The sequence below is a fragment of the Heteronotia binoei genome, chromosome 21 (assembly GCF_032191835.1).
Source record: "Heteronotia binoei isolate CCM8104 ecotype False Entrance Well chromosome 21, APGP_CSIRO_Hbin_v1, whole genome shotgun sequence".
Lineage (NCBI taxonomy): Eukaryota > Metazoa > Chordata > Lepidosauria > Squamata > Gekkonidae > Heteronotia > Heteronotia binoei.
The window spans coordinates 79,462,825-79,490,002 of record NC_083243.1 but is presented as its reverse complement, the minus strand read 5'-3'; the positions used below and the strand labels follow the sequence as shown (position 1 = coordinate 79,490,002).

Here is a 27,178-nt window from a genome sequence, read left to right as displayed (position 1 = left end):
GCTCCTGTGATTGAGCAAGCCTTGCAAAGCAAGCTGTTATGCAGAAGGAGGCAAGACATATGGAGAAGGAAGCAGATGACAGTCACTTGCTCTGGGGTTTGATTTGGCCCCAGCACTGCATGTTTGACACCCCTGCTTTAATCCAATGTAAGATGTGAAACAAATGGTTGACTTACTTTGAGGCACCTTTATTATTAGCATAGAGAGTGCATCAGATTTGTCTTCTTTTTTAAATAGAATCTCATATTGCCATGTCAAATACAGTCCTTGATCAGAAAGCTTTAGAATGGCCCTGACTTTTTTTTTGGGGGGGGGGGGAGGGGGATAACTTCAGTGGTTTACTCACTGGACGGTGGATGTCTGCCACAGAACAGTTTATGGAAAGCCACATTTGGCAGGATTGGTGTAGTAGTTTCTATTCAAAACATAAATATCATCACGACGATACTGTTATAATTGCCGAACATTTATTTTCTCTCAAGTTAGCCATGCATATAAAAACATTTGTATTTTGTCTGCACCATCAAGTACAATAAAAAGAACATTTCACAGAAAGCTGTTGATTTTCATCCAGTCTAGAGCAGTTTGATAAAACATTAAAAAAAATTACAGTGCAATAGTTGCACTTCGTTGCTTACAGCCTTTCAAGATCGTGAGTCTCAATAGCTAAAATAACTAAAACAGTGTTAAAGCCAACAGACAGTCTTAGGTAAGTCACTGAATAGGGAAGAAAGAAATATTTACAAAGGATGAAGTAATTTTGCATGTAGAATATTATTTACAGAGCAACTTGAGGGGTAGTCCTAAACAAGAGTCAATCCTCTACGGATTCCAACTGCCTTGTCTTTTCTCAGTTTTCTCCCTTCTTCATGTCTTTGTCTCCTCTCCTCTCTGGAAGTAAAGTATTTCATTAGGTTAGTGCAAAAATAATGCAAGAATATTAACAATTGGACAAAGATTTTGAAATGTTCTTGTCCTATATCCAAAGTACGGAATTGATAATTTTGACAGATAAGCAATATAAATGTCTCTTAAATCAACAAAAGCCAGAGATTGCCACATGAAGCCACATCTCAACTTGATCAGCTCCTTGTTCATAGTCAAAGAAGCTGCATGCCTGGATTTGTAAATTGCAGTTTTGCATTCATGAAAATCCAAGGTCTCATTCATTCAATTATAATTAAGTTGTACAGATCAGTTGGAGACAGTCGTCTGAAGGAATCCAGACTTTTTCGGGTTCAGAAACTCGGGCAAGGTGTCAAACGTATGACTTCCAGGGCTCCTGCTGTAGCCGCACCATAGCTCGCTTTCCCTTCAGCTCTTTGTGGCTCTGCTTCCTGTTTTCTGCCTCTTCCCCCACCCCAGAGTTCTGTGGCTCCATCATGCAGGACAGATACAAACACAAGTGCCTCTCTCACAGCTCCCCCCAACACCCCTTCTGCTTCCTTTTCTGGGAGGGGGAGAAGGAAATTGAGAGAACAAAGTTGGAGCCCCATGGCAGCTTTAAGACCATTTTATTTCAGGTATAAGCTTTTGTGTGTAGGTACACTTCTTCAGAGGGTGGGTGGGTGGATGAATTTGACAAGCACAATTTACACTGAGAAAATTTTAGCTTATTCTGAAATTTTTTTAGAAAGGATTGAATTTCTCTGTTCCTATCTGGATTTTAATTTCTTTCAAAAAAGACCCTGATTAGGAATCAGAACACCTGGACTGGTCCTTATATCTTGGAGAGTGAAGTGATATCAGATGCCTAATGATAATATTGGTAATAAGACAGGAAAACTAGCTCTCAGTTCAGTCCTGGAGGATGCATTGTCTTGAGCGTCACTATCAATTGCAATTCAGCCATCTCTAATCTCCCTTTGAAATTCCTTTGTAAGAGCACTGCTACTCTTATGCCCATTGATTCTTTGCATCCTCCTGGTGTCAGGAACAAGTTCCTGATAGGTATCTCACTGCTGTCTGTATTGGTGGTATTATCCTTGCTTATTAATGGTTTACTATTACTGTATTGTAGCCCTCATGATTTACTAACCACATATTGTAATTTCAATCATGAGTATTAACACCCATTGATTTTCTTTCCATTTTAAATGTTTTATTAGGTTTCAAGGGCATTAGGGAACCGGTTGGGGAGAGGGAAATAGGGAAGAAAGCTGTTACATGTTTGCATTACAAATATAAAACATATCGGGGTTGCCACTAAAATTTTATTTTTCATTTCCCTGACCACCATTCAAATAAAACCACAAGTTAAAAATGAATAGGTCGTGTTACATTAATGCAAGGCTTAGTGAAATGTTCCACTCTACAGCTACAGAAGTCCGAACGGCAAAAATATTTGTCAAAGTAACATATTTTGTAGCTTCTTTCAACAGTAACTCTGCAGCAATATCTGTTTTGCAATTGCACCAAGATACAAACTTCAATTCAAGTAAACTCTGAATGCTAACAAGTAGGAACTTTCCAAAGCTGGGGAAGTTTCACTTTCACTTTCTGGTTCCAGAAAGTATAATGAGCAGATCAGCAGCAAGAAAGGAGGTGGAGTGTCTGCAGTTTAGAGAAGCAGACAACCCTTATTTACAACCTTTATGCATGGGAGAAGTCAGGAAAGAGGGGGAGAGAGCTGGTACTCTAAACTCCAGCAGGAAGAAGCAATCACATTTGCAAAATTTACTTTGCATGGTGCAGAGTAGAAAGGGCTACATATCTGTGAAATCCAACAGCAGCAAAACTCATTGGCAACTCTGTGCTGCGTTTAGCAGGAGACAAAACGTCCATTCCATACACAAGCATGACCCAAAAACATGTTTATCTTTATAATAATACTACTAATAATAATACTTTTTATTTATATCCCTCCCCGCCAAAGCAGGCTCAGGGCGGCTCACAACATGTAACATTTATATGTAAGTTAAATGCAGTACTACCAGGTAGGGATGAAAACAGATGTTTAAAGTTTGTATATTGCTAAACGTTTAAACTAGCCTTGCTTTGCAAATGCTACAGGCAAACCTTGAAAATCAGGCGGGGACAGAGCTCAAGAAACACATTAGGTTGGTTGCTGTGGGTGGAGCTGAGAAAGGGCATCATTAAGTTTTACTTGTATTCTGCTACTTCTCTATTTCAGTTGCTACAAGAACAGATCATGCTCTTGCAGCAGCAGGTCAAAAATCCACTGCTTGAATATATTTTATCACCATTTCCCTGAATTCAGACCAATTTCCATTTCCCTGACTTTCCAGAAAGTGGCAACCCTGCATATATACCCACTTTCTGTAGACATTTAGTATTCTATGTGTAGTAGCATGTTCTAGGCCTGCAGGTGGAAGAGGGCCGTGGGGAGACCGCTCCAATCTGGTCTCTCTGGCACCACTGAAAAGGGAAGAGCACTTGAAATGTGACCTTAGGAGGTAATACTGAGGCATGAGAATGGAATATTTTAATTCAAAAGACTTTTGGCAGGCATGGGAAAGAGGGGAGCCATTAGTTTGTAACCTGTAATTGCCTGAGAACTTCAATTCACTTCATTCTAGCAAGACATGGTCTTGTGTACGCATGCCAATGTTTGCTTCAAGCCTCATCATTAAAAGCTGCTTTTGAACCCACCTAAGGAGCCTTGTGATTGAACGGGAGCAAAACCTCATACCTGCTGAACTGAATCCTAGGTTTCCTGTCTCTTTACCAGTGTTGGTATCTCCATGCCTACTACCCCTCTGCATATCACACCTGATCAAATCAAGCCTATTGTCATTCACCTGATATTGCCATTCAAATTCTGAAATCACCTTTCTAAAGTTTATATCTCTGGTACCATTTGTTACATTTTATGGCACACATGGCCTGGCCCAACAAATATCAGATCCATCCATTATAACAAATGAGTTCGACATCTCTGCTCTAGGATCTGGGTCCATCAGTAAGCAATCTGAGGAAGGATGGGAGGGACTATAGACCAACTATAATCACTAGCTCTCGTTTGGTAAAAGAAAACATTCTCTGTCTTTTCTCTGGCTCTCAACTAGTCTTCTTGACTTAATATTTTATGATAATTAGATACAAAAGCCAAATTTGGTATTTAGGATTTTATTCTAGAACTTTCATTCACCGCATACCAGATTAACCTCTTTAAAGACACAAAAATTGCTGAATCATCAGTTGATACAGAATATATTATTGAGCCCATACAACCTTTATGCATGCTCAAGTAGAGGTCATCAATTTCTACTTTAGAGTATTGGTTAGGATGGAAGGATACAATTTGAGCAACATAGTGTTTTTTGTTTCATAAGGGAGCTTCAGTGTTTGGCTGCATGATCCATTTACAGATAGAGAGGTATATTCAGTAGGAATTATCACTCTTGACTTTAGTGGAATTGAAAGTGCCATGTAAACTTAGCCTGACAAATTATACTTACCGGGTTGCGGGAACTGGCTGTTTATAATCTTTCTTGTGGGAGTGTACACTCTGGATGTTTTCCTTTGATTTACCCCAAGGTTTCAGTTTTCCTGTTTACAGAGAAGGAAAGCATGCCCAGATTTAGCTAGTGTACTTTTGTCCTCAGTTTTAAGGAAGCTGCATAAATTCCTTGAGCTAATTCAGAGGCAAATGGTGTGTCTCAATTTCACTGTTTGTCAATGCTAGCAATGCAAAATGCCATCTATAAACTGATGATTCTCTTATAACCAGCATCTGAAGAAAGCTGAGGGCAGCTGTGTCAGTTTGCAGTAGAACAGCTAGATTCAAGTCCGGGAACGCCTTAGAGACCAACAAGATCTTCAGGGCATAAGCTTTTGTCAAAAGTATTTGACGAAGGGTGTGCTGACTCTAAAAAGCTTAGACTCTCAAAATCTTGTTGGTGTCTAAGGTGCTCCTGAACTTGAATGTAGCTAAAGTAAGATCCAGGAGGGTAACCATGTTGGTCAAAGCAACAGAACAGTCCAGGCACCTTTATGACCAACACAGTTTAATTCTAGGCATATGTTTTCGTGCACATGCACAGTTCAGATATCTGTGTTGGTCCTATAAGGTGCCAATGGACTCAAACTTTGTTCTTTAGCTAAAGTTCAGAGTGTTATCACAGCAGGCAGAATTTGTGTCTACTGGAAATGAACTCTCATAGTTAACTGCGTTTCTTGTGTTAGAAATACAGGATGCATTTATGAAAAACAAAATGGTAATACAGTAAGACGAATGAGTCATTCTAACAAAGGAACTTGCAAAACATTGAGAAGGCTAATTTCTTACTATTTACAGCCATCAGAACTGAGCAGAAAGGCATGTCATACTCCTTTTGTGGTACTACAGAAGGTGAGAAGATTCTAGTTAAGCAGGGCCAGGAAAGCAGGGCTTTCTACTCTGCCTAGAGGACTAGACTGTCCAATGCTATGGCTGTACAATCAGGAAGATCAACTCAAAAGCAGTTAACATAACCTTTGCTTCAATATGGCTGGAAACAAAACCAAAAACATCCTTATTAGCCAAGACAAGTGAAATGGAGCTTCTAAAAATATGGGACAAGAGAACATACACTCCCACCATACTCTATGAAATGCTTTGAAAGTTTAGATACCCTAGAAAACACACATACCCCAACTTTTCAGCTCTGTTCTGTGTACCATCTGAGCAAAATCAAAATATTGGCTTGATTGCTACTGCCTTGTCTAAAACATCTTCTAGAGAGACGGTACCTTTGTGAGGCTGATAACCAAGTGGCCTTGACAGACTAGCTTTGAGGTCAAATGCTGGCTTTTTGGTGCTTGAAGGTTCTACTGCTGGCCCTTCAAACTTGAAGATAACAGCTGAGGGGAGGAGAGGAAAAAGACAGTACACTTAAAAAAAAAACAGTAAGCAATGTGCTTGGCTGTACATGCACAAATCTAAATTGTTTTCTTCTTGTAGGCTCTTGTTCTAGTACAGTCCATTTGTAGGATACCCAATATGGACTCTGGTTGTAACAAAAGATTTGCATTAAACTTCTCAAAGCACAAGCAAATGCTTAAAGGATAATCTAGTTGATCTTTGACTTGAAACAGGGTTCCATTTTCCTAATCACTTTATTTGCAAGGGGAATAATTACAAATTTTACATTGCAAAGTTGTACCGTATTTGCTGGCGTATAAGACGACCCCCCAACATTTCTTACAGGAATTGGAAATTTGAACCGAAACCCATTATTATTAGAAACACCAGCCACAGTTCTAATCTCTATTTGCTATTTAGTCACCATTCCTATTTATTATTATTATTATTACGTCTATCTCCTCCTTCCCTCCCGCCTTCCCAGAAACTCCCCTCAAGAAACATTGGACGAAAAGGAAAGAAAAGAGCTCCACCAACGCGCATACGCTTTCCGCGCTCCCTCAGGGTGGGACAATGTATGTTTGAGGCGAGGGGCGGAAAAAGAAAAGGGGGACCTTGCCACGCAGGCGCAGTTGCATCCCGTTGTCAGCCGCTTTGACACACGAAAGGGGTGTGGGGAGGCTAGGTAGAAAAGGAGGAAACGAGAGTGCGCTCCCGCCCGCCCGTGTGGTGACGTGATGTTGGCACGCCCCGCGCTCAGGGTCCAGCGGGCTCCGATCCCTTCTCCCCCCCAGTTCCTTCCTGCGTGGGTGTGCGCGAGAGCCAAAGGGGGAGGGTCGAGCGCCTGTCAGTGAGTGAGTGAGGCGCTGCCGGCTGAGGCGGCGGCGGGCCTCCTTCCCCTTCCCATGGCTGGGCCGCTGAGGGAAGGGTCCGGGTGTGGGAGCCATGAGCGCGGCAGCCTCCGCCGCCGCCTCGTCCTGTACAGGCTCCGGTGCTGGCGGCTTCTTCCTCTTCCCGAGCGGCACCGGCGACGAGCCCTGCATGGCCATGGGGCCCAGCGAGAGCGCGGCTGGCTTTGGGGTGCTGCTCTTGCCGCCGCCGCATCCCGTGGCCTCCTCAGGGCTTCCTTCCCCGGGCCGCGGCGGAGTGCACCTGGCGTATAAGACGACCCCCCCCCCCACTTGGAGGCATGTTTTTCAGGGCAAAAAAGTCATCTTATATGCCGGCAAATACGGTACTTCAAAGAAAAGGCTAGGATGTAGTGTACTTCTAATACACAGGTGATTCTCAGAAGAGTAGATTTCCCATTGCCATAGTATTTTACAAGGAGTGGTAGCACAGTAGCTTTAGTCCCCTAAAGACACTAAACAAGACAGGAAGGAAGATGGACCCCAGTCTAATCCTTAATACTATTTCAGTATGTCACCAAAGGCAGTCATTAAGTATATCAGCACACTTTGCTGCACAACAGAAGGCAAAGCTAAAATCTCTTATCTGCCCAGCAAAGAGTCCTTTTGAAAAGCTTAACCACAGAAAAGGCAGGAAACCTGGTCCTGCAGCAGTATTTTGTTTTACCAAGAATCCCTTCTGACACATAGAATGAAATTAATGGTCCAGTTTATTTGCAAGTTCATTCTTATTTACCAGAGTTTGAGCTTTTTATTAACTGACATTTTGTTGTGCTTCCCCCAAAGTCCTTCCTAGAAACAGATATACTGCTCTTCTGGCCATCTGGGGTGCAGGTGTTCAGGAATGGAGATTTTCTAGATGGTGTCTTGATAAGAGAGCGCTTGTGTTCATTATCCTTGGTGGCTTCTGAAAATCTAAAGAAAATACTCAGATGAGCATAACAGCTCATTTTCAGCTGTTTCTTAAATCCATTTCACCTGAACAGTTACCCACTGCTCCAGTACCAAGTCTGTTACATATTTAGAACGTATAATAAAACCCAATGTCCCAAAGAACCAAATGATGTCCCTAAGAAGTTTGAAAGAAATGGCATTGAACATTTTTTAGATTTTACTCTTATAATAAGAGTAAAATCTTAGCCGCCCTGAGCCACCTCGTGGGAAGGGCGGGATATAAATCCTAAATAAATAAAATAAAATAATATATTGTAATCTTGTGAGAAGCTGGTCCTCAGATTATCAGATCCCAACTACTCTAATAGATTAATAATTGATACCTTTAAGAATGTTGTTTACCTGACATTCATTTTGATTGCAGAGAGACTGGTAGAATTGAATGCTGATTTCCGTGTTAAAATACTCTTATTTCCGTTGCTTACAGAACTGTGTGGTGAGCGCCGCAGGCTTGCAGGGGTACATGTAGCCACACGATTGTTCCCATGGGGATGAGGGCTTAATAAAAACTCTGTGACACTGGAACATGTCTGCAAGATGTGAGGATGGTTAACCATTTTAAAGTTTGGCCTCTCTTATTTGGAATGATAGATTACAAAACTGCCTTCCCCCCATGGATCCATTCTGCTAATGGCAGGGCCTTGCTCTACACAAGGTGTTTTTGTGCTAGCAGAGAATGCCGCTCCTGACAAGTTGCTCAGCTATTAGCAGAATAGACTCATAAGGTCTAATTCCATTGGTTTTAAAGTAACATTTTAACTGAAAATTTGTTCTGGTAAAGTCTTACCTTGGAGTTACTGTTTGGAGTGACTTTCCGAGAAGTCTTCAGATGGTTGTTTTTCTTAGCCTGCTTCTGCCAAAATTGGAAAATAAACTGCATAACATTTGTATAAAAAGTACTTACAATAAAATAGTTTCTCTGCAGATGCTGTTCTGACCATAAAGACAAAAAAGGTGCTTATGCACAGAGTACATAACTAGTAATTTATTTTTTCTAATTTTGTAAGAATTCAGACCCCTCTCCCAAATCTATCACAAACATAAGCACCTATGGTTGTCTTTAGCTATTAGCAGTACAGCTACTTAATACAGAGCTGAAGCATGTCATATGGCTGGGATGAAATACAGCTTTCTAAGATCACGGAGGTGGGGAGGGAATCAAGTTTCAAAGCCAATACTCTGAATTTGCTGTCAAAATGCAATGCCCTTTGATTGTTCTGGACTAGTTGAGTAGGCTTTCATCATTTTGTGAGGACTCAATACCAAAATATATCAAGCTTCAAGATTTGCATAGGTTACTTTTCAACAGATTTATAGGGAGAAATTCATTTCAGCCCCTGAAAGGATTAAAGAAAGCCTAAAAGGAATGCAAGGAAGCACTGGGCCTAGGAAAATTAAGAACTAGAGGAGACAAGGAACTGAAGAAAGTATTTGCTGAGTTACTGTAGTGTCAGGGGCCAGGGAAAGGTACTTGTGTATTGTTGGTGGGATGGTATTCAAGAGCAAGGAAAGCTAATGACCAATATTGTTTCAGGGTTATTCAGATTCCATCCTGGTACACATATCACAGTTGGAAAGATATTTAACAGTTTCAGGAAAAGTCCCAGTACTCACCTTGACCTTATTAACTGAATTACTGAAGTTTTTAATCACTGTTTTCCTTTCAATGTAATCATCAATAGATTCCATTTTCTTGAACTGAGCCTCATGCAGTTTCTTGAAGTCTGTGTAATTGAAACAAACATATTGGTTCACTTTAGAAGTATCCATAATAAAAGTTGTCTCCAAGCAATAAAGACAAGATTATCTGGCCTGTAAAAAGACAGAAAGGATGAAGGAAAGGAAGTATTCTGGGTAATTTCTTCTGTTTACCTCATGCTTATCAGAAGATTTTAAACAATTTACCACTAAAAATAAAACTGTCTAATAATATGACTTCTCAAAACTGGTGAAAAAAACAATGAATAATCTTCAAAAATTATAATTTAAAGAGAAATGAGATCTCTTTAAATTATCAATTTTTGAAGAATACAGATGCTTTTGCTTTGCTTATGCATACACCAGCAGGAACACTGTAAAATGGGTGTCAGACTCCCTTGTTGGGCCAGGCCATGTGTGTACCTATTTAAGATTAGGTAGCAGAGATACAAACTTTATAAAGGACACAGTCAAAAACAAATATATTTTTAAAAACTTAAAATATGCTTAAAATGTTAGCACTTGTTGGTCTTAAAGGTGTTTTCTTTGTATTTCTCGCATGGAGTCCAGGGAACTGGACAAAGGAAGCTGTGGATCTTTCCTTCCTCCCCCAGGGGACTGGGTGGGGGGAGTAGCCTCAGCCAATAGAAAGAAAAGAGAGGCTTGGCTTAGTAGCTCTGCGATTGAGAGAACCTGGAAAAATAAGCTCTGCCTCCCACCCTCTCTCCCCAATGGAACCTCAGCCAATGGAGAAAAGAGGTTTTGCTCCGTACCTCCTGTGCAGTTGAGCAAGCCTTGCAAACCAAACTGTTATGCAGAAGGAAGCAAGATACAGGGAGAAGGAAGCAGATTTCAGCCAGTTGCTTGTGGGCCTAATTTGGCCCCCAGACTGCATGTTTGACACCCCTGCTATAAAAACACAACCATTCGTTTTTACAAACTGTTTCGACATTGTAGTTTATTAGGTTTTGAAGCTAGAAGCCAAAAACATGTTAAGGCAGTAAACTCCATTTGTTAGCAGGAGTATCTGGACTGTAAAAAGACAGAAAGGATGAAGGAAAGGAAGTATTCTGGGCGATTTCTTCTGTTTACCTCATGCTTATCAGAAGATTTTAAACAAAATTTACAACTAAAAATAAAAATGCCCAGGGAAAACGTTGTTTGGAATGTCTTTCCGAGAAGTCGTCAGATAATTACTTTTCTTAGCCAGCTTCTGCTTTCATCTCTGTCCTTAAACAGTTGCAATATAAGTATTCTTTAGCTACAGTGTGCATGTTCTACAGTAAATGAACACTGAAGGCCTAAAGAGTCATACACTTCTAAGCTCATTAATTCAGTAGACTTAAAAGAGTTCAATTCTGCTTAGGGTTGGACTGCAAAGATTCAATTTTTGTTGAAATATGCACGTGGTTCCAGTTACAAAACCAGTATGTTTTTAATCCTTAGTGTTTATTTAGCAACAATTATCTTTTTTTCTTCAGCTGTAGGCGACTTGATTTTTTCCAAATATGTAACATAAAAACGTTATTGCTATTATTATATAAACTGGTCTCAAGTCAAATAAAATAACCACACTAGCTTTCTTCACCCAAAGAACAAGTTCCTACTTCCTTTTTTATTTTAGAAATAAAGAATTAGAATTGTCCTACTGTCCATACATTTATAGGGATGGGCATGAACCAGTGCACAAAGCTAAATCCATTATGAATTTGGGCCAGTCTGGGAAGTGATGTTCAATTAAGCATGTGCTCCATGGACATTCTCTGAGCTTCGGGGATGGTCCAGGAAACAGAAACATCTCCTGGAAAACCGGGTATAAGCACCAGCAAACTCCCAGGCAACAGTGGGGATGGAATTCTCTCCAGCCTTGAAAGCACCAATTGGGACCTTCCAGAGCCTGACAGGGACTCTTGGCTGCCAATTAGAGAGCTCCTATTTGGCTCTATAGGATTTGAAAACTATACAAGAAGTGGGCTCAGACCCACATCCCTCTGTTGGGAGTTTGAAGCATGTAGGAGAGGATTAATACTTGCCAGTTGCCCACTAGACCTTTAATCCTGGTTCAGCCCTGTCCCCAAACTGATATTCTACACTAGACATAGAAACCAATTATATGAGTCTATGATTCTAGTGTAGAAAATCAGTTTGGGGACACAGCTGAACCAGAGTTAAAGGTTTAGTGTGAACTTGCACACTGTATTTGTAATTAATAGCACATGGAAGATTCAGCTTTGCTGGGCAGAGAGGGAAGGGGATTATTTTGATCTCTTAGCTCTGTGTGTGCCACGGCACCCAGCCATTCTACCCTTGTTGAGCAGTAGGGCTTCATTTGTAGGTTCCTCTGAAGAGGTCCCGGATTTCTACACCCCCTCCTCCTTTTGTCAAACAACTTTCTGGGCTGTAGGGGGGCAGCCCAGGGAGGTCCACTGTGAGTTTAGCTCACACAGGGTCCATTTTATACACTCCAGAAAGTGCACCTGATGTCTCCCCCAAAAGCACTTTCCTGGGGGCACCTTCTTTGGGGAGTTGTGACTTGGACCCCCCAGTCCAAGCTGTAGGGTGAATCCCTGGAAAGTCCACTGCAAGCTTGATGCCTCTAGCTTGCCCAGGGTCCATTTTATACACTTCAGAACCTGCGCCTGATGTCTTCTCCCAAGCACTTTCCTGGGGACACCTTCTTTGGGAGGCTGTAACTCGGACCTCCTAAGCCCAGTCTTCACCAAATTTGGTGGGCAGGGAAAGGAGAGTCAACTGGAGATCTCCTGAGAGTCTGGAGATTCTAGCACCCTGGGAGGGGGCAGTCAGCTGTGTTACAAACTTCCCAGATTGGCTTGGTCTGTGTGAGCCCAGTTTGGGGTTCAGTCCATGGGCCACCCTGAACTGAACCACCTTTTCCAGTCCATACTCATCTATATAAATTTATATAACTGTGAGACACAATATACATCTGAACATTGATAGCAGTTCTCTTAACTGCTGCAATGTGATAAATTTATACTGTCCTCAGCTTCCTCAGGCACCCAGTTAGGATCATAATGAAAGCTAAATATCTTATTGAAACAAGAAAGATAAAATTGCATTTCCATAGGTGTCTGTTTTTTCCTGTTTCAGCCTCGGTATTTACTGTGCTTTTGATTGGACATCAGGTGGTTCCAATGTTCTACTCATATAAGGGAATATCTGTCATTGGGAGATTCCATGCTGTAGATCCATCCACCCCCGCCCCCCAATGAGGTTGTTCCAGGGCTGGAGAGTTCTATGTGCAGAATTCTCTTAGGTCAAGCTAGTACATAAATAACGAAACAGGAAAGGTACGTGGGTGTCTGATGAGGCACCGAATAGTTCAAGTAATTGGATTTAAGAATTGGGAGGGTGAATACTGAATGTTATTTCTGGGAGATTACAGAAGAACAAGCGTTCTTTTAAAATTCTTCCTGTGATAAATATAAGTGAAAAAGCTTTCTAAACTCAAAGTAACTGAAGCATAAAAACAAACCATTAGCATGATCTATAAAAGCAACAGATGGCAATGGAAGAAAAAGAAGATACTGGATTTATATCCCACCCTACATCCCGAATCTCACAATCGCCTTTGCCTTGCTCCCCCACAACAGACACCCTGTGAGGTGGGTGGGGCTGAGAGAGCTTTCACAGAAGTTGCACTTTCAAGGACAGTTCTGTGATAGCTATGGCTAACCCAAGGCCATTCCAGCAGCTGCAAGTGGAGGAGTGGGGAACCAAACCTGGTTCTCCTAGGTAAGAGTCTGCAGACTTCACCACTACACCAAACTGCCTGTACAACTGAGGATCAGGAATATGACTTCCCTTTCAAAATCTATAGTATAGGAACCCTAATGACAAGATTTTTTCTACTATTTTAGTACAGTTTGCCTGTAACTTACTTGGAGTACTAGAAGCAAATCCTGTTCTCCCAGATTTGGACAGACTAGTTGTGTATTCAGGTTTCTTTCCAGAAAGAGGGTCTACTAGAGTCCTTCCTGATTGCACAAAATAAAGGACAAAACTTTTTAGAATACTAGCAAACATCTTAAACCATTCTTATAATTTTCAAGCTTTTCAAGTTGATCTGGCCACATCCACATTTCCTCCTCTGCCTCAATTATTCCATACAATTATTCTTATGCTTTATAGCTTTGTACTGAATTCTTGCAACTATTTTGTGGAACAGTAATTTTTTTAATGCCATGATCATACCTGTGGAAAGGAAGAACATTAACAAATAAAGAAATAAAATAATAAAACAGAGCTCTTATTCTAAACAGTCTGTCATTGAAGGATTGCAGAAGTATAATGTCCAGATCATGTGAAGTGATATCGCTTTACTCAGCTCTGGTCAGACCTCAGTTAAAGTATGGAGTTCAGTTTTGAGTACTGCAATTTAATGATATAGACAACAAAGAGGGCAACAAAGATGGTGAGGGATCTGGAGACCAAGTCCTATGAGAAACTGTTGAAGGAGCTTGATATGTTTAGCCCAGGGGTGGCCAAACTGAGACTTGGGAACCACATGTAGCTCTTTCACAAATATTGTGTGACTCTTGAAGCCCCCAGTGCCCCATCAGCCTACTTGAATGTATTTAAAGTTAAAGTTGCTTTCATTCCACCTCTAACTATCTCCTCCCATCTATCTCCCTTCCTTCTAGCTCTCAAACATCTGACATTTATTCTATGTGGCTCTTACATTAAACAAGTTTGGCCACCCCTGGTTTAGCCTGAAGAGGAGATGACTGAGAAGTGATATGATAACTATCTTCAAGTACTTCAAGGGCTATCATAGAGGATGGTATGGAGTTGCTTTATGTTGCCAAAAGGGCAGATCAAAACCAATGGATTGAAATTAAACCAAAGGAGTTTTCGACTAAATATTAGGAAGAACTTCCTGACAGAGTGGTTCCAAAGTGGAACAGGTTTCCTTGGGAGGTGGTGGGCTCTCCCTTTTGAGGTTTTTAAACAAAGGCTAGATGGCCATTTGACAGCAATGCTGATTCTGTGAACTTAAGCAGATCATGAGCAGGAAGGCTTGCATCAGTGCTTAATTCTTGTGGCCCTTTCTTACATGTCCAGGGAAATGCAGATCACCAGGTTTGGGGTCAGGGAGCATTTTTTTCTCCAGGTCAGTTTGGCCAGGAAGGTTTTTTGCCATCTACTGGGCATGGAAAAGGGGTCACTGGGGTGTGTGTGGAGAAGGTATTTGTAAGTCTCCTGCACTGTGCAGGGGGTGGACTAGATGACCATGGAGGTCTTTTACAACTCTAGTATATCATCAATCCATTATTGCTCAAAAACAAGAGGCCCATTTCTACCTAAAGTCTTGCTAGCTCTCCATGAAAATAATTTGAGAATATGGTGTACTTACATCACAGTACTCAAAGGCCTTTTACCCGCTGCCTCCAAACTTTTATTTGAATGAGAATCAGCTTTTAAAAATAAATTTGAGTTTATGAAAGTTTTCCAGGTATCATACTATCATGAACCAGTATTCTACCTTATGAGGACAGCTTACTTTCAAGTCTTTTGCATTTAGTAGAAATCCGCTTTTTGCATTGACTTGGAGTGGCTACATTCTTTGTGATTCCACTGCTTGTCAAATACTCAGATTGGTTCATCTTCACTGTCCTTTCAGGTCCACTATTCTGTGGCTCTTCTCTTCCTTTCAGCTCAGAAAAAACCTATAGTTCAAAGGTCCTGATTAGACGTTTGTAAAAGAAAAATTTAACTTAAAATCCCACCCTGCATTTCTGTTTTATATACATTATTTCCTTCAGTTTGAACACAAGCAGGAAAAAATAAATATAGAAGTAGAATCAAATATGCAAACACAATCATACATAACTTTAGGTATCATGGTTTTGTTTTTTGTTTTTTTACAGATGAATATTAGCTAGTAAACAAAGAATTAGGATATTATTGCTGACTGTTTTTTCCAGAAAAAAATAATTTTTTTGGAAAAATTGAAAAAAAAAATGCTGCATTAGCACTTCTTTTTCAGATTGAAAGTCATTCTGTTACTTTAGGAACATAAAATATGACTATGAACAATTTTACTTGGGATGAAATTTTATCACACCTAGCATATTAAAAATATAGTGTATCCAAACAATTATTACAAACAGAATTTACTTTTAAAATAATATTTCATAGAATCACAGAGTTGGAAGGGACCTCTAGGGTCATATAGTCCACCCCCCACAATGCAGGAAACTCAGAAACACCACCCCCTAAATTCACAGGATCTTCATCGCTGTCAGATGGCCATCTAGCCTCTGTTAAAAAACCTCCAAGGAAGGAGAACCCACCACCTCCTGAGGAAGCCTGTTCCACTGAGGAATCGTTTTAACTGTCAGGAAGTTCTTCCTAATGTTGAGCCGGAAACTCTAGTGATTTAATTTCAACCCATTGGTTCTGGTCCTACCTTCTGGGGCCACAGAAAACAATTCCATACCATCCTCTATATGACAGCCCTTCAAGTACTTGAAGATGGTGATCATATCACCTCTCTCCAGCTCCTTCAACCTTTCTTCATAGGACTTGGTCTCCAGACCCCTCACCATCTTCGTCACCCTCCTCTGGACTCGTTCCAGCTTGTCTATATCCTTAAAATGTGGTGCCCAAAACTGAACACAGTACTCCAGGCGAGGTCTTCCCAGAGCAGAGTAAAGCGATACTATCACATCACGTGATCTGGACACTATACTTCTGTTGATACAGCCCAAAATTGCATTTGCCTTTTTAGCTACCACATCACACTGATGACTCATGTTCAGTGTATGACTCACTAAGACCCCTAGATCCTTTTCACCCATACTACTGCTAAGTCAAGTCTCCCCCATCCTATAACCACGTATTCGATTTTTCCTACCTAAATGCAGAACTTCACATTTATCCCTGTTAAAATTCATTTTATTGGTTTTAGCCCAGTTTTCCAGCATGTCAAGGTCATCCTGTATCCTGTTTCTGTCTTCTACTGTATTTGCAACCCCTTCCAATTTAGTATCACTGGAAAATTTAATAAGCGTTCCCTCTATTCCTACATCAATTGTTTATAAAGATGTTGAACAAAACAGGCTCCAGGCCAGATCCTGGAGGCACTCCACTTGTCACTCCTCTCCAAGAGGATGAGGAACCATTCACAAGTACTCTTTGGGTGCAATCTGTCAACCAGTTAAAGGTCCACCTAATGGTAACAGGATCCATACGACATTTTACCAACTTGTCAACAAGGATAGTATGTGAAACCTTATCAAAACCCTTACTGAAATCAAGATAAACGATGTCTACAGCATTCCCCTGATCCAGCAAGGTAGTCACTTTCTCAAAAAAAGATATCAGGTTAGTCTGACATGACTTGTTCTTCAGAAAACCATGCTGGCTCTTAGTAATCATATCCATTCTTTCTAAATGTTCCAGGAACAAGTGTTTGATTTGTTCTAAAACTTTTCCAGGTATAGACGTCAAGCTGATGGTCGGTAGTTACCCGGATCGTCTTTTTTCCCTTCTTGAAGATGGGGGACATTCACCTGCCTCCAATCTTCCGGCACCTCTCCTCCTATTATCCAAGAATTCTCAAAAATAATAGCCAGAGGCTCAGAAATTACATCCGCAAGCTCTTTTAGAACCCTTGCATGCAATTCATCTGGCCCTGAGGACTTCGTTTCATTTAAAGAAACTAGATGTTTATGTACTACCCCTATGCTGATCCTAGGTTGGAACTTCATACCCTCCTTATATGTTCTGTTTTTGCCATGTTGAGCACCGTTTTCCTCAAAAGAGAAGAGTGAGGAAAAGTAGGAATTGAGCAGTTTCGCCCTCTCTTCATTACCTATTACAATTTCACTTTCTTGCCCTTGCAATGGGCCTTCCATGTCCTTGTTCTTTTTCTTACTCTGAACATAAGAAAAGAACCCTTTTTTGTTGTTTTTAGCATTTTTGGCCAGCCTAAGCTCATACTGAGCTTTAGCTTTCCTAACTTTTTCTCTACAAGCACTGGTGATTTGTTTATATTCATCCTTGGTTATAAGGCCCTCCTTCCAATTCCTAAAAGAGTCTTTTTATTTCTCAAGTCTTTAGAGAGCTGTTTATGGAGCCAATTTGGTTTCTTTAGGCTTTTTCCATTTTTTCTTCTCATAGGAATCATCTGTGATTGTGCTTTCAGTATTTCGCTTTTAAGAAACTCCCACCCCTCCTGAACCCCCTTCCTCCTAAGTATTTTTGACCATGGGATTTTACCCAGCATAGTTCTAAGTTTATCGAAGTTTGCCTTTCTGAAGTCCACCCTATAACTCTGACTATGTATAGCTTTCCCCTTTCCTAAGACTGTAAATTCCAAAATCACATGGTCACTACTGCCCAGGGTGCCCACTATTTCCACCTTCAATCAATTCTTCCTTGTTGGTGAGAATCAAATCCAAGAGAGCAGATCCCCTTGTTTCCTTCTTCACTTTCTGGAAAAGGAAGTTGTCAGCAAGACAAGTCAAGAATGTATTTGACTTTTCATTCTAGCAGAGTTGGACTTCCAACAGATGTCCGGGTAATTGAAATCTCCCATGATCACTGTATCCCTTCTCTTGGAGAACTTTGCAATCTGCTGTAGAAGTATCTCATCCAAGTCCTCTGCATGACTTGGTGGTCTATAGCAGACCCCCACAATAGTATCACTGTTATTTCTGACTCCTTTTATTTTTACCCAGAGACTCTCAACTGAGCTGCCATGCTCAGATTCACATATTTCCTCACAAGTATATACCTCCTTCACATATACTGCTATGCCTCCGCCCTTTCTCATTTGCCTGTCCCTTTTAAATAAGTTGTACCCCTGAATCCTAATATTCCAGTTGTGAGTGTCATCCCACCAAGTTTCAGTAAGGCCTATTATGTCATAGTCTCCTTCCTTTGTTAGGACTTCCAGTTCCTCCTGTTTGTTTCCCATACTCTGTGCATTAGTGTAGAGACGTCGGAATCCACGTTTCATGCATCCCGAGGATTTAGTTTCCATACAAGCCTGCAAGTTCACATTACCTAGCGTATGCACCACTCACCATCTCCCAATAGAAGACCACCATCTCGAAAGCGTAAGCCACGGTCCAGAAATTGGAATCTTTCCTGACGACACCATCAACGTAGCCAGTCATTTATTTGAAGCATTATTCTTTTTTGTCCTAAGCCACGGCCTTCAAAAGGAAGCACTGACGAGAACACAACCTGTGCACTCAGCTCCTTCACCTTCTGACCCAGAGCCACATAGTCTTTCTTAATATGTTCAGGGCTATGACGGGCAGTATCGTTCGTTCCCACGTGGATCAGCACAAAAGGATAGTAATTTGTGAGCTTGATAAGTCTTCCAATCCTTTCTGTCAAGTGCTGGATGCGTGCACTCAGCAAACAGCAGACCTCTTGGGACAGCAAGGAGTCTCCAATCACCACCACCTTCCTCTTCCTATATTAGGGAGCAGAAGCTCCAGGCTTCTAATCCACAGGATCCTGAGAAACTTTCTTTAAGCTTTGTGGAGGCTGGGGAAGTAGCCCTTGTTCCAATGGCTCAGAATCAGTTACTGTGGGGAGATCCTGGAACCTATTGCTGAGCAGCAGGGGCTCAGAAAATCTCCTGATTTTCTTTCTCCTTCGGGTTACATTTTTCCAGGAACCCTTCTCCTGTGTTGGGTCCTCTTCTAATTGCTGAGATACCGTTTCCTCTCCCCCGTCTTGTCCTTTCAAGAGCGCCTCATACGTTTTGTCAAGAAAATCCTCATCTTCCTTTATACACTGCAGAGTGGACAATCGTGCCTCCAGTCCCTATATCTTTTCCTCCAGCAGGGCCACTAACTTACACTTGCTGCAAGTGTAATTCGTGCTACTCTCAGGTAGAAATACAAACATCCCACAGTCTTTACACGTCACTGCCTCTGCTCCCTCACCAGCCATACTGCTGCAATCCATTTCAAAATTTTCTTTATCTTCACTTTATATCTCACTACCAACTGCCACTTGAAACTACTTTTGAGTAACTACCCACCTTTCTACAGAACCCCTAGGCTGGACCCCCAGGATAAGAGCTCGCGCCTCTGGCAAGGATGAGTCTTGCAACTTAAAGGCCCAAGCCCCCACCCAGCTCTGACTCAACAGCCAGAGCAACAGCAGAGGGTGGGGCCAGCAATTACCCCCAGGCAAACAAGCTCTCCTCACTCAGCAACAGTTACACAAAAGACACACAAAAGCAATCAGAAACCCCTCTCCAGCAGGCACCAAGCACTCACATAGTTCCCTCCCACAGCAATACTAGGTAAGAACATAAGAAGCCATGTTGGATCAGGCCAACGGCCCATCCAGTCCAACACTCTGTATTACACAGTGGCCAATAATTTATATATATATACACACTGTGGCTAATAATAATGCTTCCCAGCAGTTTTGGAAAAGCAAATCAAGTCTCACTCACTTTACCAGCAGCTCTGTTCTAGCTCCAAGCACCTTCCTCTACTGCAGCTGAGCCACTTCTGCTGCAGTTAACATTACCTAACATATTCATTTGTAATTGTAACAAATGGAGCAACAGTCTTCTGAACTGTTTACTAGTTTATGTGGAATAGACAAAAAAACCTCCACAAAACAATTTTTAAAAATCCAGAAGTAGATTTCCTCTCCACAGTATTGAATAAAAATAAAACCACCTCATTCTCATAAAAAGAATTGAAAGGTGGAGTGTATAGAAGAGAATGTAGGACTAAGTTTCAGTGAATGGGCATGACCTAGGATTTGCTTGTCCCTAGTGCACAGAAATTAGAATAATCTGATACCATATATATATATATATTTAGAACTGATTTGGAAAATATTTGAACACCTTGTCTTAAAATATTTTATTCAGCATATTAAAATAAACCGTTCCATAATCAATTTCTTTTCTTTTTTTCAATTTTTCAGACAAAAACAGAAAAGGCTTCAGGAAAAAAACGGAACACCCCCCCCCCCCGAGTTTTTTTCAGAATTTTTCTGGACCTTCACATCTCTAGTAGGTTCTCAGCTATAGTATAATTAGCCAATTAATTTAATAGAGTACTTGAACATTACAACATTTCTTTGCTATTTTAAAATCACAGCACAGATTATAAAGCATTTTACCTAGGGCTTGGGCCTCCACACCTCCTTTTGCCCACCACCAGTGCTGCCATTTCAGTGCCCATGGACATCAATGATTCCTGTGCCCCCTTACTCTGCCTTTCTCCAGCAATGCCAGTTCAGAGGGAGAAAGGATGACCCTTGTGCCCTCTCCTCTGCTTGTCTTCAGCATTGCTGTCTTGGTGGAACAAGAGGAAGAATGTAGCTGCCCCAGCAAGAGGGGAGCACCAGTGAGTCCTGCACTTCCTCTTCTGCCTGCCTCCAGTTTTGGTGCTGCCTTTGTGGAGATGGTAGTGGTGAAACACTATCACCTCAGCAGCTGAGAAAGCTGGCAGGATCCATGCCATGCTTTTCCCCTGCCCCTCTCCAGTTACACCACCTCAGTGGCTGAAGAGTGGAAAGAGAACAACAGCTTCTGCTCCTTCTCCTGCCTTCCTCCTTGCATGCGTCCCTGCCTCTGAAAAACAATGATGTGCACTTTCCTACACAACTATTCCCAGTTTGTGGGGTGTGTGTGTACGCGTTGTAAACCCCTCTAACAAGATATGCTTTTACATCCAAAAAGAAAATCTGGACTAATTAGCTCTCTAAGAATTGTTCTTCAAACTGTTAGTTCCAGTTATCTCCAAAATCTATCCATCAACTATCAGCATTAAATACTATTGACGAGCTGCGACTATTTCTCATTTAAAGCTATACATAAGATTACCTCTTTCTCTGGACAGAGTTCTTTATTTTCTTCATGAACAGTTTTTCCTTCTGGATTTCCCAGATCATCATCATCTTCCTTCTTTTTTCTATACCTCTGGATGGCAAAGGACACATTTAAAGGTATTTGACTGCCATCAAGTGCCTTAGTATCCACAGAAGAGAAGGAGTCTCTTTCGCTGACCTGTGAAAAAGAAGTTGGATTATGTCATTTGTATGTATTGTTTTTCCAGATTATTAATAATTACCAGTGAAACAACGTGCTAAAGCTCTCAGCTACCACCAACCAATTGCTGTAACACAATATTTGGGGGATATCATAGAATCTCAGGGGCGTTAAATGTGCAGCCCATGGGCCAGTTCAGGCCCGCAAGCAATTCTGCTTCCTTCTTCCTCTCTCTGACTTCTTTCTGCATCACAGCTTGCTTTGCCAGGATTTTTCAATTGCATAGGAGCGATAGAGCAAAGCCTCTATTTTCCCAATTGGTTGTGGCTCCTCTTGGGGAGGAAGGGTGGGGGGTAGAGAGCTTGATTTGATACTGATCACAATTGCAAGAGTGCTAATACTTTAAGCATGTTTTATTTTAGGTTTTTTTTAAAAAAATTATTGTGTTTGTGTCCTTTATAAAGTTTATATCTCTGGTATCTTACCTTATATTTGATGACACACATGTTCCGACCTGACCCAACAAGGTCTCATTTATGTCAGATCCAGCCCTCATAACAAGAAGATGAAGATATTGCATTTATATCCCGCCCTCCACTCCAAAGAGTCTCAGAGCAGCTCACAATCTCCTTTACCTTCCTCCCCCGCAACAGACACCCTGTGAGGTGGGTGGGGCTGGAGAGGGCTCTCATAGCAGCTGCCCTTTCAAAGACAACCTCTGCCAGAGCTATGGCTGACCCAAGGCCATTCCAGCAGGTGCAAGTGGAGGAGTGGGCAATCAAACCCGGGTCTCCCAGATAAGAGTCTGCACACTTAACCACTACACCAAACTGGCTCATAACAAATGAGTTCAACACCCATGTGACATAGATCTTTAGTTCATTTCACAATGTCTCATGATGTAGGGTTAAACTTCATGATCTCCTCCCCCAAAAGTTCTTCCTGACCCTGGAATGTTTATTCCTGGACAACTTGCATGAACTAGTAACCACATGTATTGGAAGGCAATACTAAGAAGGGACAGAAATTGCCCTCTTTTCTGTCAGTGGAGTTGTGCTGATGGAAGAGGCAGTGTCATTTCATCCCATTTCCCAATATAGCCTCACAAGCTGTAATGTTATTGTAAGTCCACATGGGTCCCATGACTTCTTCATGTTGGAAATGAACTTTCTTCATGTTGGAAATGACTACTGAGGGCATGGAAATGCAGAAAAGATCTGTAATCATAAGCACCTTTCACTGACAGATCTATAAATTACAAGTCAGAAAATCTGTCACTTCAGTTCTTGCAGGTAAACAGGTTTTGGTGGCATTTCACTCCAAGGAAAGCACTGGAATTTTTGAATTGTAGGAACATCCCCCCTTTCAACAGAGAAACTTAGCCAAGACATTTCTATACTTACTATTTTTTCATGTTCTTGTATTTCATAAAAGTGATGCTTCAATGCTTTTAACAGCTTGTCTGCCTATAAAATAGTTACAGTATTATTTAAGCACTAGACACTTAAATTCAGCACATAAGGCACAAAAATCAGCACAGCATGTCAGATCATATAGTAAATATACAAAATTATGGATAAAAGGAAAAATCCTCCCTTCCAATTATCAATTTATCTTGAAATAGTTGTTTTATTATAAAAGTTCTATCTCATATTTGGGACACACTTCTTCCAAAACTGCTCAGAACAATATGAAAGCCATACTTCACAATATATCATGTAGAATAAAACTGCAAGAAGAGAACCATAATAACTAACAGTACTTTAAAAAAAAAAGGCAGACCCAGCTTTCAGGTATCCTGATCTCAAATAATTTAGGGCTTATTAAAGTAATAACTAGCTTTACTAGCTTACTGTTTTGTTATTACTTGTATTGTATTTTTTGTGAAATGAGGTTGTATCTGGCTTTAATGATATAACCTGCTTTGAGTCCCATGGATTTGGAAAAAAGTGGGATATGAACTATTAGACTTCTTGTTGGAACAGTACACAAACTGTATTTCTAAATCCTTAATGGCAATATGTTTCACACCAGAAGTTTGGGGAAATACTGTAACAAAGGGGGAAAAAGTATAACTATAAACATTGTAGCCATTTAAGTGTATTGAAGGAAAATAATCTGCATAGAGTCCTTTTCCCTCACACAAAGGTATTTTTCTGTTCTTTACGAGTAACATTTAAAACAGATGTTATCTCATGCATATCTAGACACACAGCCACAAAATAATTTTAATTAGCTATTTATTTAAAATATTTTCTATCCCACTTCTCCACAAGGTACGCAAGGCAACATACAATAAAACACTATTAAAAACTTCAGTCATCAGTATGAAACCAGCACTGTTGCAGTTAGTGTCTGACTAGTATCTGGGAGACCCACATTCAAATCCCCACTCTACCACTGAAGCTTGCTGGGTGAACTTGGGCCATTCACCTACACTCAACCTAATGTACTTCACAGGGCATTATGAGGATAAAAGCACTTGGAATGATGATGTTGGTGCCCAGAAGAACCAAATGGATAAAGGAAGTTCTTTAATTACCTTGGTCCCACATTTTATAGGGCTTTATTAATCAAAACCATATACCAAGCCCAGAAGCAAACTGGTAACCAACACAGATCTTTTAATATTATAGTGATATGTTAACAATAACTTATTCCAGTCAGTAAATGGGTAACAGCATTCTGAACCAGTTGAAGATTCTTATCAGTTTTTGAAGGCAAGCCCACACAGAACACATTTCATCAGACGAAAGAGTAAATGACTAGTACATTAAAACTTGCTAGATCCCGTGTTTCAAGGATTGGTCACAGTTGCCAAAACAGATGTAAAGACACCAAGGACCACAGCAAAGTGTTGTGTCTTCACCTCTAAATCTGGATGTAACTGTATCCCTGAGGTATGAGCCTGCGCCTTCAAGATGCATGTTACCCCATCTAGAGCAGTCTGTCTCCCAGTCCCCTGATCAGCCCCCACACCAGTCAACAGCACCACAAGCCTTGGACAGACTGAGCTTCAGTTTACTGGCTCTCATCCAGCCCAATACCACACTCAGGGATTAGCCCTTAACATTCAAAGCCTCACAATCTCAGTGAAGAAGCGTTGTGTGCTATCAGCATGCTAGTGTCACCTAAAGTCCACAATTCTAGTTGACCACTTTCAGAGATTGTATGTAGACCAGGGGTGCCAAATGTCTGTCCCGCAGGCCACATCTGGCCCACCCAGCGCTTTAATTAGGCCCACGGGGCTCTTTTCTCCCCCTCCTCCTGTCCTCACCCTTTGAAACACTGAGGCTGATGAAGTTCCCTGCTCTTTCAGCCTTGTCTTTGCTGGCTGCAGCATGAAACAAAGCTGCATGGACAACATAGAACGGATTTTCTATTAAGGTCTCCATGCCCAGATAGATAGGGCCCAGAGACCTTAATGAAAAATCCATTCCACGTGTTCCTTGCAATTTTGTCTGTGCTGCAATGTGTTTCAGTGGAGTGGAGATAATTTCACTTTCAATGTGCCTGTATTTAACTATTTAAGTAAATTTATATTACATCCTACCCCACAAATCGGCTCAGGATGGATTACAACATACAGCATTACAACACTTAAGACAATAAAAAAGAATATATTAAAACAAGTAGAAACCTCCTGGTTCAGAGCAGGTGACAGAAGGGTATAAAATTAGAACAATTTCCAGCTGGCTACTATAGCCAGCTGAAAAACTCATGCTACCAGGAGTTCAACCTGTTTCAAATAAAGGGTTGCTGCTTTAAAACAGCTTGCCTCTGTTGAATAGTCCTGACCTAGTGAATACTCTAATCTGGGGACCCACAACCAAAGGGAGATATTACACAGGAGAGCCTTTGCCAATCTGAGTTGGGGGGGGGGGGGGGGAGAAAAGCTTTCAATGCCATTTCATTGTTTTCCCAGGCTCAGAGCATTTTCTATTTTTTAGTTTCTGCTGTGATCCTTGTGCTTTTTCTTGATGTTTTATTTTTTAAAATTGCATTGCCAAATCCCACCACGTTTCCATTTCCAAGAATTTTAAGCATGTTTGTATTTTAAATTTAAAAATAATATATTTAATTGTGTTTGTGTCCTTTATAAAGTTTATATCTCCGCTACCTCACATTATGACACACATGGCCCAGCCCCACAAAGTCCCATTTGTCAGATCCAGCTTGACACCCCTGATTGTAGATATTATTTAGAACAGGACAGAGGAACATTCACCTGGACCACTCACTAACTTTAAAGCACTGTCAGACTACTGCTTGAAGCTACTCTTGTTCTACTATTATAACCCACTTTGAACCATAAAGAAAAGCAGCACATAAATGTTTTAATAAATAAAATTAGCGAATCACTCACAGACAAAAAATCATCGGATTGTAAAACAAGATTATGGTAGGGTAGCTACATCAGTTTGCTGGGCTTGTTCCCACAGCCATAGCAAGAAATTAAGGCAAGCAGACGAAGCTTTTCCTGTTGCTCTATTTTCTAGAATCTAGAAAGGTAGCTAGAAAATTGCTTAACGTAAGAGCCACATAGAATACATGTCAGATGTTTGAGAGGCACAAGACATGAACATCAGTTGTTTGAGAGCCATAAGGAAGGAAGGAATGGAATAGATGGCAGAGGGAGAGGTGGGAAGAAAGCAACTTTAAATGCATTCTACAAGCCAGCCAACAGAGCTGTGTGAGCTTGGAAAGCCACACAATATGTGTGAAAGAGCAACTTGCGGCTCCCGAGCCGTTGTTTGATCACCCCTGTTCTAGATACAACTAGCGTCATTTGCTTACGTGAAGCTGTTAAAGGCATGGGTTCAAGAGAAGCTAAAAAGCAGGGGAGATAACAGGTGGCGACCGGTCAACTGAAGATCGACGAACAGTTGGGCGCGGGCCGGCTAAGTTTTTCATTTCAACGCCCCCCCCCCCCCCCCCCAATACACACAGATGCTAGTCTTCAGCCTCATTTAGAAGTCAAGTTGCACTTTTAAGACCAACAAAGTTTTCTTCAGAACGTAAGTTTTCGTGTGCTAAAAGCACACTTCTTCAGACGAGGGGATCAGGTACAGTGGGCTGAAATACATGCAGTTGATTAAGAGAGCAAATATTTCAGCCCACCGTACCTGATCACACGTCTGAAGAAGTGTGCTTTTAGCACACGAAAACTTACGTTCTGAATAAAACTTTCTTGGTCTTAAAGGTGCCCCTTGACTCCTGCTTTGTTCAACTGCTCAAGACCAACAGGCTGCCCACCTGGATCTAGCCTTATTTAGGGTACCAGTTTCCAACCCGTCCCATTCCGCTGCGGTTCGAGGCGCAGAAACCTGTGGGGGAAATCGCTTCAACTCGCACCCGCCGGTTAAAGGGGAAAGAGCTGAGCGAGGTGAGTTTTCTCCTAGACAACTGACAACCTCGCATTAAAAAGCCCGCTCTTCTGCCCACCTTGACGTTAGCTCTCAATCCTGCTCCTTTGGCCAGGCGCTGAAGCTCGCTGTATTTGAGTGTTTCCAACTGTTCCAGATAAATCTCCATAGCTGAATCTCACAACGCCGCCTTAAAAAACAAAACGACCCTCGCCCTCAACCGCCGCACTTCAAATTCTCGCGCGCGCACTGTTTGCTCCGCCCTCTTTTCTCCAAAACCGCCTTTCGGTTTAGGGTCCTGCCTACTGTTGATGCGAGGAAGAGAGCCACGGCCAATAGAAACACAGGATTTAGCTGTTTGTTTTTAAAAGTCCAGTGCCTTTGGTTCCCCAATTCGGGTGTAAACAAAACGATGCCTTCAATTGGAGATTCGTAATGT

The 27,178-nt window shown here is 41.3% G+C and overlaps 1 protein-coding gene and 1 long non-coding RNA gene across 3 annotated transcripts in view; both read right to left on the bottom strand.

Moving 5' to 3' along the window:
* LOC132590295 (uncharacterized) overlaps positions 1-27,178 on the bottom strand; it is a 394,082-nt gene that overhangs the window by 320,699 nt on the left and 46,205 nt on the right. The gene's annotated exons all lie outside the window — the stretch shown is intronic.
* Positions 449-27,168, bottom strand: NUSAP1 (nucleolar and spindle associated protein 1). Of its 2 annotated transcripts, none has more exons than XM_060263322.1 (12): positions 26,819-27,168; positions 22,777-22,839; positions 21,209-21,391; positions 14,891-15,056; positions 13,269-13,364; positions 9,283-9,392; positions 8,456-8,521; positions 8,011-8,198; positions 7,478-7,629; positions 5,695-5,805; positions 4,422-4,512; positions 449-891 (listed from the first exon to the last, which is right to left on the bottom strand). In XM_060263322.1, exons 1-12 carry the CDS (start codon positions 26,906-26,908, stop codon positions 804-806), a joined length of 1,404 nt encoding a protein of 467 aa, XP_060119305.1. In that variant the 5' UTR covers positions 26,909-27,168; the 3' UTR covers positions 449-803. The 2 variants fall into 2 exon arrangements, with proteins under 2 accessions (XP_060119305.1, XP_060119304.1); XM_060263321.1 differs by having other exon boundaries at positions 7,451-7,629; positions 26,819-27,145.